Source organism: Ctenopharyngodon idella, chromosome 9 (assembly GCF_019924925.1).
Source record: "Ctenopharyngodon idella isolate HZGC_01 chromosome 9, HZGC01, whole genome shotgun sequence".
Lineage (NCBI taxonomy): Eukaryota > Metazoa > Chordata > Actinopteri > Cypriniformes > Xenocyprididae > Ctenopharyngodon > Ctenopharyngodon idella.
Window position 1 is genome coordinate 322,295 of NC_067228.1, and position 16,516 is coordinate 338,810.

The 16,516-nt window shown below is 37.7% G+C and overlaps 1 protein-coding gene across 1 annotated transcript; it reads right to left on the reverse strand.

Moving 5' to 3' along the window:
- Positions 1-9,629: 9,629 nt before the first annotated feature.
- slitrk5b (SLIT and NTRK-like family, member 5b) lies at positions 9,630-15,690 on the reverse strand. The gene is made up of 2 exons (XM_051905732.1): positions 15,524-15,690; positions 9,630-12,539 (listed from the first exon to the last, which is right to left on the reverse strand). Exon 2 carries the CDS (start codon positions 12,537-12,539, stop codon positions 9,981-9,983), a length of 2,559 nt encoding a protein of 852 aa, XP_051761692.1. The 5' UTR covers positions 15,524-15,690; the 3' UTR covers positions 9,630-9,980.
- Between the last annotated feature and the right edge of the window lie 826 nt (positions 15,691-16,516).

Below are 16,516 nucleotides of genomic sequence, written 5' to 3' on the forward strand. Positions count from 1 at the left end.
TGATGAAATTTGAAACACTCTACAGGCCTATTGTATAAGAACTATAGAAATAAATATGACTTGACTTTTGATTGGCCGTCAATGGAGAAAGATGCTGGTGTAGTTTCGGCATTTACCAGTAGGGGCAAAACTAACAGGTTAAACCTTGCAGCTTGAGTGACGTGTATTTGATAGGTATGTTCTGAAAACAATTCAGTAAAATCGCTCATTTTTAAAAATAGTTTTAGCACAGCAAATAAATGTCCGTTTTAAACCACTGGACCAATCAGATGAATGCTCATGCTGCTGTTTTAACGCAAGACTGCATGAGTTTGAATGGCTACTTACACCACGAGTTAATAAGAGTGAGGAAATGAGGAATGTTTTCCCCCACACCGCCACACATCAGCAGTAAGAGTCCAGCTGATGGAAATGTCAGAACAGCAAGCGCCCGCTGCTCGCAGCTACTGCTAAACAAACTCCAGAATATCCATCATAATGTGGACTGACATCCTCCATGTATGCAGCAGTTTCATTAAGCAAGCGTGCTGTAATAGTTTATCTGTTCATTATTATGAGGGGCTGAGGTAGATGACTTCTGAATTATGTAAGTTATTTTGTGTGTTGAGGACAGGGTTATTTCTGAAGTCCTGGAGGCTCGATGCACACATTGACTCTGAGTAAATAATTAATGCACACAGGCTTATGGACGTATATGTACAGTACAGCAATTCTGACAAACAACCCAACCTCTACTAGAACTATCCACCGTTTTTTAATGTCAGGACAGACGCGATCATTTGTAATGTCAATGTGCAAACCGAAATGTTGAATGTTCTCAGAATGTTCTGGCAAGGTTCTCTTAAAGTTATGAACAAACGTTTTTCCAGTAACGTTAATAGAACGTTAATAGAGTTTTCTGGCGATCCATGTTTTCACTGTTAAACGGTAGGGGGCGCTATTACACATCTTCTGAAAGAGTTCAGAATCAAAACACAGGTGAAGAAGCAGCAGAAACAAGCGATAGAAGCATTGCTGACGTACATAAATGACACGATCATTAAACATTAAACAGCATATAAATAAAAACTGCCTAACGTTACTGAATGAAATGATGAACCCATGAAGAGGAAACGACTGTGAAGTTTTGAGGTGTTGATGGACTTGATCTATATGTGTTTGATCATCGCTCTGAATCCCATCTGGATTAAGTCTTTGACAAAAATGTGATTTTCTCAACTTTTTGTTCAAAACGTTGCTTTAACAACATTCAGGTGTTGATAAATAAAATACGCATGAAGCTAGAATAAAATGTTTTTGTTTTTTTTGTTTAAAAGCAGAGGTCTGTTCTTTCTTTTGATGTATTGCAAACAAAATATTCTGTGGGCCATGAAAGTTTTGTGAAAACAATCAAAAATGCTACTGCTGACTGGCAACGTTTTTTAAAAACGCTGGTGAGGAAAGAGTTAATAATGTTATTAAACGTTACATTAAATATCACAAACGTACATTATTCATGAAACATTTGTTCTAAAATGTTTTAATCTGTCTAACGTCATTTCAATGTTACTACTTGTTTCAGAACGTTCAGAGAACATTCAAAAGTAACGTTCTCATAATGTTTAAAGAATGATACAATGGAATGTTCCCTTAACGTTCACATAACCAAGATAAAACATTCTAAGAATTTGAACATTCAGAAATAAAGATTGCGCTGTGAATGGCAGCCTCGGTGTGCCGCTCTCCAATTCTTCTGTTGTATTTGTTTGTTTGTTCTGTGTTAGTCATTCTTTTTCTATAAGTTTTACCAGAGATTAACTGCTTTTGTTATATTTCATTTTTATTGCGTAATTACTATGTATGTCTGCACTATTTCTGTACTTTCCTTCTTCACTGGAAGCTCCTGTCACCAAGACAAATTCCTTGTGTGTGTAAACATTCACTCTAAGGTTCACTCCATGTGTTCAAACAACCCATTCGCTGAGTTAAAACAACCCATTCGCTGAGTTAAAACAACCCAATCGCTGGGTTAAAACAACCCAATCCCTGGGTTAAAACAACCCAATCGCTGGGTTAAAACAACCCAATCGCAGTGTTAAAACAACCCAATCGCTGGGTTAAAACAACCCAATCGCAGTGTTAAAACAACCCAATCCCTGGGTTAAAACAACCCAATCGCTGGGTTAAAACAACCCAATCCCTGGGTTAAAACAACCCAATCGCTGGGTTAAAACAACCCAATCCCTGGGTTAAAACAACCCAATCGCAGTGTTAAAACAACCCAATCCCTGGGTTAAAACAACCCAATCGCTGGTTTAAAACAACCCAATCGCTGGGTTAAAACAACCCAATCGCAGTGTTAAAACAACCCAATCGCTGAGTTAAAACAACCCAATCCCTGGGTTAAAACAACCCAATCGCTGGTTTAAAACAACCCAATCCCTGGGTTAAAACAACCCAATCGCTGGTTTAAAACAACCCAATCGCTGGGTTAAAACAACCCAATCGCAGCGTTAAAACAACCCAATCGCTGAGTTAAAACAACCCAATCGCTGGGTTAAAACAACCCAATTGTTGAGTTAAAACAACCCAATCGCTGGGTTTGTCCATTTTCAACCCAACTTGGGTTGTTTTTAACCCAGCAGTTTTTAGAGTGCTCTTAGGAAGACATCAGCTGATTCTGATGTGTTAATGGGAAGGTTAGCAAATGTTCTTGTTGGCTGAGATCCGCCTCTAGTTATTTTTAGTTGTACAAAACAGCTGCTTGATATTGTAAACTGGTATTTCTCATCATATTACTGTAATGTTTGTAATAGTTTTACAGCCCTTCGTTGTGATCCTGATTTAGCGAAAGCGGCTCATGAATCTGAAAACAGTGGAGTTCGGCGGAGTTAAGCGACGTGCTCGTCTATCGTTCACTCCAGTTAGTTGACACGGGGAACGGGAAAGCCCGCTCCTCTAGAGAGTAATCAGGGAGTGCTGCTGACTTATAAGGGAGCAGATTTGAGCTGTTTCCCCTCCAGTGAGCTTGCAGTCATCTGCGCCTCCTCAGGCTTATATAATCCAGATCTGGCCTCATTTCCAGCGCTGAGCGACGCTTAGATCTCGCCCGGCTCAGCCACTTTAACACTCGCAATCTGCCAAAGAGTCGCTTCCAGCCTGGAAGAGGGAAAAGGTGTGTGGGTTTCTCAGACCCCATTAAAATCAGCTCCGGACTCCAAGAGATTTGTGTTAAGTAGAGAATCATCGGGGACACCGGGGCTAGTTGTCACAAAGCCTGGAATCCAAGTGAACATTCACAAACATCATATATATAATAATTTCTGTGAATTCTGATTGAAATTTCAATTTCACATTTTGTATTTTTTGTTACTGTTTTGGTGACAATCAATTTTCAATAATACAATCAATTTCACTGCATTGACACATCATTTGTACTGAATTGAGCTGAATAATGGCACTGAATTAATTAATAAACAAACCCACCAAGGGAAATATTCAATTCAGTGTGACAACTAGCCCCAGTTAGACATAAAGTTAAAATTATTTTATCGGTATGTTATCTGAAATCATTTCAGCAGGTACTGTTTGTAAAATCTTGCTTATCTTAGAAGAGAACTGAAGTTATAGTTTACGAACGATTCTCATTTTATAACTGATTCTTACATGTTTACACTCCTAATCTTGAATTTTTGAATGTTGACAGAAAGAATGAGAACATCTTCTCAAGTCACTTCAGTCAGTTTCAAACATCAGCCGCTGGTCATTCACAGGTAGAGCATCTAATGATCCACATCACGTTATTCTGGTAGATCCGCTGAATCTCTCTGAGCAGCTCATGAAATCATGTTTCACCTTCTCTGTCCACATGAATGATAAAGCGCCCGCAGCTGCAGTGAAGCCAGAGGTGCGGTTTTAATGAGAAGCACAGGCTCTTCTGCTAATGAGGAAAACTACAGCTTTCTTGAACTGTTTGTGAACTCTTTAGAAGAATCTACTCCGACTTTAATTCATTTACACATCCAGAATTCATCTACAGTATTGATATGTGAAACTTTCAGGGCTTCAGTCAAACCAAAATGTATTCAGACACCTTGAACATTTCATTCATTAATTCAGTTTATTCACTATAGTTTAAAAAAGTGGCAATAAAATATGACAAGATCTCAGAGTTAAACTGTGTCAGAAAAATGAATCTTAATTATGTCAGATAACACTTTAGCAAAACATGGTCAGGTCAAAGTGTTGGAATAATTTTTGGTCCCAAATGTGTATCAATTTTACTGGTAATCCACTGTATGAAGAATTTTACTTTATTTTGCTATCCTCACTTACAGAAATTAACTATAGTGTCCTGAACACACTAGTAAAATAATAGCAAAAAACGTCTGAATCATTTTTGGTTTGACTGTATGTCTAAAGAAAGAAAAGAGCAACTGATGCTGATGAGGCTGAAAGAGGTTTGATACTCGTTTGCTAAAGGACAAAATAAAGCCATATGTTGTTTATATTTCATTCATCTCTATTACATTCATTAATGTTCATGATGTCAAGCTCCAAAACAACAACAACAACAACAACAACAACATCAACAACAACAACAACAACAACATCACATTCAGTTTGTGTTTGTGTTCAGATCGACACATGACTGACGCTGAAGGGATTTTCTCATGTAATGGGCTAATGGGTCAATTAATTAAAAATTATAATTACATAAAAAGTTTCAAAAAACAAAGTTAAAATGAAAAAAAAAAAAATAATAATAAAAAATAAAAAACAAAAGCACATATACCTAAAATAAAAACTGAAAATATGAAAAAAAAAAAAAAAAAAAAAAAAAGAAATGTGGAAATGAAACTGAAATAAAATAAAATATAAATATTAGATAAGCAATCGTTAAAAACAATAATAAAAAAAAAAAACTACTAAAATAAAGTAGAAATAAAAAAACACACTTTAAAAACTTAGTTTAAAAATGTTGCTTTGGCAACTAACTAAAATAAAGTAAGTTGAAGTTAAAGTACTAAAATTAGTTTTAAAAAATTATTAAATTAAAAAGAAAAATAGTTCCAAAAAATAAAGCTAAATTGAAATATTAAAATAATAATAATAATAATAAAATGATAAAAATATACAAAAAATTATTAAAACCTATACTAAAATTAAAATGAAAACTGAAAATATAAAAATAAAAGCTAAATCTAAATATTAATACATAAAAATAATACTGATATATCACTGGTGGGTGAGTAAATGATGACAGGAATGAAGCTCTACATGAACACAGAGTGAATGAACAGAATTTAACACTCTTACTGAATAATAATGGTCTTATATATTTCCTCTCATTCTTCAGACGTTATAACTATAAAAGCTACAGATCTGCAGTTATTTCTGCATGTTTCACATCCATCAAAAAAACACTGAGGAGCAGGAATAACGTCACCGGACGGACGATATAAAGCTCTCGTTCCTTCCTGAAACACTGAGGCTCGTCCTTCAGCGAGACGCCAGAGAACATCCTCAGGCCTTCAGAGAGCAACAGAAAACGGCCTTCAAGCCCGTGTGAAAAACACTCACAATGTCTGTCTTCGGCAGCACATGAGAGGCCTTCAGTTACTAAACCCCTTATTTCACACAGAAAAACATGCTGGAAAGAAGCTCACGCTCACTGCTCAATTCAGATTATTATGTCTAAAAATAAAGAGCAGCTGAATTTAATAGTTTGGGCTCTGTTGTTAACTGTAACCTTTAATACAGAAGCCTCAAGTGACTAATATCGTGAAGAAATGTTCGGGTATTTTGGATTTTTTGAAAAACCTACCTTTGTGAACTAGTCCTAGGTTTTTGGCCCGATCGGAACCAAACCAGTGCAGTGAGATTCTCTGGAGTCTGACTGTCAATAATTATCAAAAAATGTTGAAATTTCGATTCACGGTCCCTAAGGGCCGCCAAAACGTTCGAAGTGGGTGGAGCCACTTTTACTAAAATGACTATAACTCGTGAACGGAATGAGATATTTTCACCAAATTTGGTACACCCATGTAAGAGCTCATTCTGTGGTCGCGTGAAAAAGGATGCGGCGACTGGCCACTTGGTGGCGCTATAACCAAAAAAAAACTTGAAAACGGCTATAACTACTTAAATTGGCATGCAGTGTCTTTGTTCGAGGTGTCATGATTGTCTATGAGGACATTGACGCATCTCAAAAAACATGGCCGCCATCAGCCAATGAAGTTTAAGCACCTATCAGACAAGGTTAATGGAGGCCGATTGGAACGAAATTTGGTGTGGGTCATCAGCACGATTCCCTGAAGGAGCCTGAGAAGTTTCGAGCCAGCGCCACCTAGTGGTAAAATCAAATGCTTATAAATCTGGGTGTGGTTGACTTATTTTCAAGGTTATCACCTTCTTAGACTCCTGAATCCTTGTCGAGTCCAACGATACCAAACATTACAGGTGTCACCTTGTGGTTTGTGCAACTATGGCCGGTTTCACAGAGAGGGCTTAGACTAAGCCAGGATTAGGCCTTAGTTCAATTAATCTAAGTAAGTTTTATAAACGTGCCCCAGAAAAAAACACATCACTGGAGTGCATCTTGAGACAAAACACTGATATATTTTAAGATCTGTCAGAGCAAGTTACTTTCAGTCAAAACAGCTCAAACATGAATTTTAGTCTAGCTTAAGCCTTGTCTGTGAAACTTGGGGATTCATTGTGATTTAGCGCTTAAAAAACTTTTGTGAATATCTTTGAAACCGTCCTATTGATACGAAACCACCGTAGGAAATTCGGAAACATAGGTTGATAGCTACGTGCTAATGCCCCAGTGTCAAAATTTTGATAGGAAGTGGCAAAAAAATCCAATCAAAGTCACCCATGGGGCAACTTTTATGCTCTCATATGTATAAGTGTCTATAAATTCAAAACAAAATAAGATACTTTCACCAAATTTGACACGCATGTGTATGGGCACACTCTGAGGACAGCTAAAAAAAGTGGTGGAGATCGGGCAATAGGTGGCGCTATAACTGTCAAAAAACATTTAAAAATCATATTTGTCCTTAGTAAATTGCCTGTAAATGGTCTTTTCCATCTTTGTTCTAAGTGCTAACATGCTTGCTAAATAAAATATAATACCTTTTTATGTGCTTAAAAGCCTTAAAGTGCTTGAACTGCTCGCAGCTGTTTATAATTGAATTTATTTAAAGAGACACAATTTGTTCAATAAACCACTGTTTAAAAAAAAAAAAAGAAAAAAGACGCAATTTTATGTTTAGATTCTCCCCCTGCTGTACCGAACCGTGACTTCAGTACCGAGGTACGTACTGAACCGTCATGTTTGTGTACAATTACACCCCTGGTTTATATGATAATTATGGCAAATGAACAATAAAAGTCATTAATCGAGCCTCAGCATGAAGATGCAGCGGGGTGAGAGTCATTTAGTTTCCAGAGACGACTGCAAACACTCAATATTTGAAACACTTTACAACAGAAAGCGCAGTGAAGCATCGCCACAGGCACTCAACGCCACAGAAGAAACACGAAACAAGCCTCGGGGCTCGTACAGAGAGGCCAAAGACGGCATTTGTTCATGCTTGAATGTTAACGACTATGTTTAAAAGGTCATGTGAATAAGCAAACGAAAAAAGCCTGAAATGCCGTTTCACATCTGGACTTTAATTGAGACTGTCCACTTTTGTATTTGACAAGCTGCTCTTGTGTTTTCAGTGCAGATACTGTCTGAAATATATTTACTGTGAACGCGTCTGCACAAATGAGCTGAAGTATAGCTGAATATATTATTGTCCCGATTGAAGCAAACAGCCATATGTTATCCGTCACTTATTCAGAGATTTATTTAGGAACATCTGCTCCATATGGACAAAACTTCAGTGCAAAAATGGATTCATTTCATTTGCACATGAAAACACAGAAATGAAATTCAATATAGTCATGACAGCGACTTATAAAAGCATGAGATAATTGCTAGTTTCAGTCAACAACTCCAGTACGTTTTACACAGGCAGTAGAAATGAGAAGAAACACTGATGTTTTTGCATAACAATCTCTCTGGACCGCCTGAAGCCCTGCATGAAATTTTCATTGGCATTTGCTGAATAACAAACCCTCGTGTAAAAAGAGGCTTGGGTTGTTGTTTCCTTCACTGAGTCACACGTCAGAAAGCTGAAGGGGGAAGGGGCTGGTTTTTGGCGTATGCGGTTTCCCTGTAGTCGTCGTCTCCCGCGGCGGCTCTCATGGCGATTCTTATTAGCCGACGTGGGTGGACAAACGCCGGTGACTCTTAAAGGGACTTTACAATATTGCACAGCAACTGTAGGGTAAATACTGTACACCGTGTGCTTCGACTGCATATGCCTTTTAGATAATGTACATACTGAGAAAGAACCCTCATATAATTACAAATAAAAACACATTTCACCCTTTTCCCAGCACTGCTAATTAAATCTAAAAAGTAATCGACCTGCCAGGGCTGGCAATATAAATGTTACAAAAATCTTCTTAATATAATTTAAGCAAAAAAAGTGCAAAGATCTGCAGAATGGACATATGTAAGTACACCAGTATGATTTATGTCAAATAAAAACACAATGAAACAGATTGTCCTTTACGTCACAGGTGCTTTGAAATAAACGTGAAAGGTCACGACATCTTCAAGACAAGCGTCACTTTTATATTCACACACAAATCATTCATGGACCTCAGAACGTATTAAACGAATGATACTGAAGTATTTTTAATAAGAATAGTATGAGAGAATATGGAGTGAATCTCACAAAAACACCCCAAAATTTAAAAGAAAAAATAACCTTTCATTAAAAAAAATGAACTTGGTTTTAAGGACCATTTAGATTTGTTCCATTGTGACAATTTTACACGATTTTTAAAAATTAATTATATATATATATATATATATATATATATATATTTTAATAATTTAATGATGTACTTTTATTTAAAGCTGCACACTGTAAAAAATGATATGATCAATAAGTTATGGCAACTTGTTTTAAATTAATAAATAATTTAATACTTTACAAAAAAAATAATTTAATTTTAAGTAATAATAAATATTAAAATAATTTAAGTAATTTCAACTTTTTAAAAGGTAAACGAGATTCAACTTGATTTTTTTAAGTCAGTTTAATATAATTTAAGTTACTTGTACAGCCAATTTAAGTATTATATTATTATTAAGTATATTATTATTATTATTTAAGTTAAGTTGGACATTTTTTAGTGTATTAAAAGCAGTAGATTAAATACTACTATGATGTATAACTAATTTACTATTTAAATAATATATATTATAAATATATATTTATAATATATATATATATATATATATATAATATTAATATAGATTTTTTTTATTTGCAATATAACAGAAATTGAGGGAAAATGTGTCTAATTGTCCAGCAAATAATGTCACAATTGTATTATTATTATTATTAAGTATATAATGTATGTGTGTATATATATATATATATATATATATATTATATATATACACACACACACACACATACACTTAATAATAATTATAACAATTATATATATATATATATATATATATATATATATATATATATATATATAATACACATTTTTGGTGTATTAAAAGCAGTACATCAAATATGATGTATAACTAATTTACTATTTAAATAATACAATTGGTTTCCACATTAATATATGTTTTGCAATATAACAATGGAAATTGAGGGAAAATGTGCTTAATTGTCCAGCAAATAATGTCATAATGCAAACAAAGTAGGCTTCTTTTTCTTTATGCAAAATATAATTAAAATATAAATAAAATAAAATAAAAATCACTATAAATATAAAACGGTATTTAAATTTTTTTTTTTTTTTTTGAATTTTGAGGTGCACAATTTTTCTAAGATTCACCCTTTTGTCTCTCAGATAATTTTTTTTTTTTTTTTAAGAAAAGAAAATGAAGACAAATGCATATTTCAGAACTGGGTGAAAGTTGTCCTTTTCTCATGAACCTCCAAATAGTCGGGTTCAAAGTGAAGCTTGGCTTTCAGCTCCCAGTATTCGCTCCTGTTGGGCTCTATGTAGACGGCGGCTGGCGTCGAGCAGTACACCATGCTCTGCTGAACCCTCTCCGGATTCAAGTACTGATGCCTCACATCAAAGTCTGCATGTGTGCCATGTTTACACGCTAAATTACCCCTGTAAGAGGCCTGCTGGTCCCTGGCCAAGATATCCCGGTAAAAGTAGTTGTCATCCAAGAGTGGAGAGTGTCTGTTGAGCGCGTCTGGAGTTCCCGCGCTGAACTCGGAGCTTATCGCGACGCTCCCAACGTCTTCATCCGAGTTGGATGCCAGAACTCTGTTGAGCTCTTCGAAGTCTCTGTAAGTCACGCTTCCCTCGCTGTTCTTTGCCAGGCTCTCCGCCGCGGGTGGGATGTACTCGTAGACATGGCCCGCCGCCGATCTAGACTTCGCCCTGTCGTTATAGATTGCATTGGCGCTTACCGATGCCAAGCGTTCAGTCTTTTTCCGCCGCTTCATTATGACGGCAAACAGCCCTGCAGCGACGAACACGGATAATATAAAAAGCAGCAGCAAGGCGAGTATTAGAACGGAAAGGGGAACCGCTGGATACTGCGTGTCATAATCCAAAGCTGTTTCTAAGGTGATAGTACTTCCGGGAAAGGATTCCTCCGAGGGCGGCACGACGGAAGACTGAACATTTGAGCTTTCCGGGCAGAGATGAGAAGAGCGAACGTACCGCAGGTCCTCTCCCGAGAGTCTCGGCGGGGACTCGCAAATGACGGTGTTCACCACAGTGCCGGCGCCGAGCTGCTCCAACCAGCTTTTCAACTCCAAAACGGGACACGAACAATCCCAGGGGTTCTCGAACAGATCGATCTGCACCAGTGCCGTGAGTTCGTCGAGCACGCCGGCGACCGGAAGAGTTCGAAAGTGGTTGCTGCGCAGATTCAATCGAGCGAGGTTTAATCCGTCAAAGACGCCCGGCGGAAGAGTCTTGAGGAGGTTGTTGTTGAGGAACAGCAGTTGAAGATTGGGCACCTGCTGAAAGGCGCCGGATGCAATCTCCCGGATGACGTTATACTCCAAATACAGAAACTGTAAGCTTTGGAGTCCGTAGAACATATCCTCGGTGAGACGCTCGAGCAAGTTGCCGTTCAGGTAAAGCCTTCTCAGATGTATAAGCTGGCCGAAGGTCCTGTCATGAATGATGGTGATGCGGTTGTTGCCCAAGTGGAGCAAATCCAGTCCGGTGGCGCCATTGAAGTCTGAACTGCACACCGCAGAGATGTAGTTCCCGGTCAGGTACATCTTCTTGGGGTTGTACGGCTTGGGATCGAGATCCGAGATGCTCTCGATTTTCCGCTCCTGGCAGTTAACGTTCAACCCTAAGTCTGAGATTTGGAGATTGCACGTGCACGCGTTCGGACAGTCTAGAGGAACCGGGGATTTTGTCTGGTAGGCCAACATCGGACCGTAATTCTGCGGCTTGCTGGAGGACGAGCGAGGAGTGGGTTTGACGCGGAGTTTTCCCGACAAACGGCTGCTTTTTGTGGAGCGCAGGATGGTCGAGGAGGCGAAGCCCGCCGTCACGGTCGCCGGCGTTGTTTTGTAGAGGATCTCGCTGCCGTGAGCCGGTTCTGCACGCATCTCGTATTCCGCGATGGCTCTGCGGGGACACAGTTCCTGCTTGGAGATCTCGTCGAGGTCTCGGCCGTGCAGTCGGAAGGGCGTTTCACACACCACGTCTCCGACCAAAGCCGTGTAGGATATGCTTTCGAGCCAGGTTTTTAGCGCAATGAGCTCGCAAGAACAATTCCACGGGTTTTCTTCGAGCTGTAACTCCACAATGTGACTCAGGTGCTCCAGAAGGCCATTATAGGGAAGCACTTTGAGCTGATTACCTCTCAGGTCAAGATGAGTTAAAGGAACGTACTGAAAGATGTTGTTTGGCAGAGCAGAGAGCAAATTGTCATTGACGATGAGCACCTCTAAGTGACGTAAAACGCTTAGGGCTTTTGGTTCAACGTGGCTAATGTAATTATAGTCAATCTGGAGGTACTCCAGGCTTTCAAGACCGAGGAACGTTTCGTCCTTTAGTGCTTCAATTTTGTTATTGTTCAGATGCAGTCTCTTTAATCCCTGGAGTCCGTTAAAAGCACCAGCTTCAATTTCTGATATATCATTGTTGCCCAGATGTAAGATGGTGAGTCCTTCATAATGAACAAAATCGTTGAGCGAGACTTTCTTTAACAGATTCCCCGTGAGCAGAAGATGATATGCGGTGAAGTGTAAAGGCGTTACCTCTGACAGACTGTTAATTCCTCTGTTTTCACAGCTGGCTGTAAAAATCCCGTCTCTTTCCTCACAGACGCACAGGCCTGTGCATATATCCCCGTAAATGTCGAACATCTGAATTAGGCTGAAAAACGTGGCAAAAGATGATATGGCCAATATCCACATATGCATGTTTATGACGATGGATGGTGGTCGAGTTGAGATGTGTGCTGTCATCTGAGGAGAGAAAAATGCAAGCATCAAATAAATAATGCATCTCATGACATACGCATGCATAATATTAAATACAGCAAATTTAAAAATAAGGATAAACACAAGTGCAGCCAGTGCATCTAAACTTGGACATATGCCTTCTGAAAATGACTAAAATAAACCACTGAAATATTTATAAAAACTAAAATGGTTATGCCATTCTGCTTATGTTGCGTATTGTTGACCCTGTGCAGTTCATTAAAATACTAGTGCATTTCAATGTTTGGTTTAAAGGACATTTTTTCTTTACTTTAGTGCAAACAAAAAGCTGTATCGCCACTTGACGCACAATCTGAAGCAGAAGCAGTACTAAAAACAGTGTCTAGATGTGTCCGTCTCATATTGTGGAAGGCACGCAGTGGGTTCAGATATAACTGTAGGCTAACCGCTGCCTGCTGTATATATACTAAAGCCAAAACAAGTGATATGCATGATGACATCTGTGTTACATGAGACAAACGCCACTGCTTCAATGCTACTGCTCTGATTCAGTCAAATGGGATGTTATAAGGGCAGTAGACGGTCCACTAGTATTAAAAAGATGGCTTTAGTCCTGCCTTACAGGTAAAAGAGCCAGTAATTTCATAGAAGCATTGGCTATTTGTTTATGCTTGAATGCGCATTTGCATTAGCTGGACCCGCCTGAAAAAGATTAATTGTGTGCAAATTAAGCTAAAGCAGCAGCAATGCAAGCATCAACTCATGCAAGCATCAACTCAGCAAATAAAATCAATGCTAAATGCAAATATTAGAATGTATCTCGCTAAATAAGCATGCATAATATCCAAATTATTATCCAAGAATAAAGAATCCAGAGTTTCCCACTTGTATTTACAACATTGTGATCGTGTTCATGATCTTTCTGACATGACTTGAATATATGGCATGTTCAAGTCATGTCAGAAAGATCATGAACACGATCACAATGTTGTAATTACGAGTGGGAAACTCTGGATTCTTTATTCATATTTTTGCTAAAAGTTTTTTGTAAATTGCCATTTTGCTCTAAATATAATGACTTCCCAACACTTAAATATGAACTTGGATAATATACTTAGGTTTGGATCTTCACACTAATTACTAATTGCACCATCTTGTGTCTCAAAATGGTTACTACGATTATTAACCATAAGCAAAAATGTCTTCAATTTTTTTACATTGAGCATAAAGCATTTAACCGATAGCATAATTAGCTTGAATTTCACATTAATAATAGCCTATATACATGAAGATTAATAATGTTGCAGTATTCACTGCTGAGCCCATCCATTACCATGGAGTAATTGAACATTTTTCTTAGCTTTGAAGATTTTTACATGTAAAACAATAAAATAACTTAAACTCATATCAGTATTTCATGTCCGCATATTTACTTAATTTGCAAGTATCCGTGGAACATCCGTGATAACTCGGCTAACACAAACCGTTCTCAGAACTTTGGTTAACGCTCTGGCACAGTTCTCTCAAAGTTACGAACAAACGTTCTTCCAGTAACGTTAATAGAACAGTTGCGTAAACAGCGACTGTGTTAAGACTGTGTCTTAGGGCACGTTTACACGACGTACAATGTGCTAAAAACGTACAAGTTTTTCCTTTGCCCGTTCACACGGATCCGCGACTAAAAATGCTGTATTCTGCTGCCATGCCAGTAGATGGCGATGTCACTTTGTAAAGAAACACTACACGCCTATAGACTGAACATGTAACACACATGCACATTACGTCACTGCTTTCACAAATGTGCGTTTTTGTAGTTTACACGGAGATCGTGTTGCCAAGTTTGCTGTTTTCCGACAGAATTGGCTACTGTAACACTGTTTCCGCGGGTTGTTTTTCATGTCTGCGGGTGGAAGAGACCCCAAATAACATAATATTTAGCCCCTGGAATGTGAATTTTACCATGGGAACCCTGCCAAAAAGTGGATTTTACCCCGGGGAACGCGATTGGGCTAGTTTTGAGTAGCAATTAGGTGAGTTTTGTTGTGAAAACCTGGCAAACCTGCATGGACACTATATGGTATCGATTTCAAAAACGTGCACTTTGAAACCGGTTTTCAAAAGCTTGCTTTTTCAGGCCACCAAAACACTGCTATTGTGTAAATGAACGGCCAAAATGCATAAAAAGTTTACCGTTTTTAGTTGAAAACTGTGTCTGACCAACTATCAGTTAATCAATCTACCTTTTTATGTAATTGACTTAAAAAAATTATGACCAGTCTTGAAGAAAAAAATAGGAAAATTAGATGACTTGTAAAACTAGCAGTATATGCAATTAACCAGCCACTGATCCTTAATAACGTTCTCAAAACGTTAGCACAAAAACGTTATTTATATTGTTCACGTTTTTTTAAATTTCTACTCGTTTCAAAACATTCAACATTCAGAAAGTAACGTTCGCATGTTTGTAAAATGATAAAAACGGAACGTTCCCTTAATGTTTTTGCGAACAAACAAGAAATTTAAAAAACTGGACGTTTTTAACGATGAGAGCATTCAGAAATAACGTTTCCATAACTCAATGGGAACCTTATCAAAATGTTCCTAGAACATATTTTTTGTCAGTTGGTGGTTCACATAAAATAAGCCCTTCATGGATTTATTTATCGATAATGAACGAATGACTGTGCTTTACCGCAGACTCGAAGAGTAAATCTACAATAACAAAATTAATCTGAACTGGAAAAAAAAGTTCAACGACGTTAAACGTCTCTCACGGGCGCGCGCACAGAAGATGACGGATTCACTTCAGTTGCATATTATCCTGTTCGCTGTCATTATCCTCGTTACAGACGGTTGACAGACAGACAGCAGACATTCATTCACTCTCTGTAATCTCGAATAGCGATGAGTTTGCCAATAACTTCTTCATCGCCGCGTGCTGCAATCGATCGATGTCAAATAAGTAAAGACGATTCCCAAACAGTTCATGCACATGTTATTAGTCTTACCCGAACAAAACGAGCATCTCATCTGGAGAGATGTTTTCCCTTGACGCCGCTGCTGTATTTACATGTTAATTCGAGCTCTTCTCGGCTCCAGGATCCAGTGATGCTCGTCAGGCGACCATTTCTCCGACTAACATGACGAGCACGCGCTGCATCCCTCAGATGTGGGAGGGGAGGAACAAAACACTGGCATATGATGATGATGGTGATGATGATGAATGAAATCAAATAAATCATGTTTATTCCATCAAACACTGTTAGGGTCAATGAGAGGGAGAAATGGACAGTATTTAGATACTTGAGTTTATTCTACAGTATTGGTGCTGTCCAACAACCAAAAACACATTTAGAAGCATTTAAGTATTACATTTTAGATGTTTACTAAGATATTTGTATTATCTACTGAGTCCCACAATAATATTTAAAATATCAGTAAGCTTAATATATATAAAATCATCATTTATTGGGTACTTTCAGTTGGGAGGTGTCTGTCCTGAACCCTAACCCCTAAATATCATCTTGTGAAAATTATATTGAAATAATGAAAGTCAAAAAAAAAATTATTTTATATTTCATTTTTAAATCATGAAACTTTATGTAAAAAAATGTGTCCCTCATGTTCATGTCACTACCGAAACTGTGTTTGAAAATCTGTGTGTAACTTTAAGGAACGTCACTAACAAACACCTTTTTTCTAAAATTAAGCAAAAACTTTTGAGTGTTATTCGATAAAACATAGTTTTTATGTGTGTACAACTGTTCAGAACTGTGCTAGCTAACATGTGCGGATTAGCATCTTTGAGCGGCTCAAAAATATCTAAAACAGTCACGACCGAAACACGTCATCATTGTTTTGGAAGTGACAAAAGGAACACATAATCATTTATTTGGGGGAAATAAACACAATTTTAGTGCAAATCATCAGTATTTTAATATGTTTTAGCATGTGAGTTAAATCCTGTCATGTGATGTGGTCACTACCAACACATTACTGTC

What these genes read in the sequence shown, in the direction of transcription:
- slitrk5b (XM_051905732.1), bottom strand. Translation starts at nt 12,539, where the DNA reads ATGACAGCACACATCTCAACTCGACCACCATCCATCGTCATAAACATG.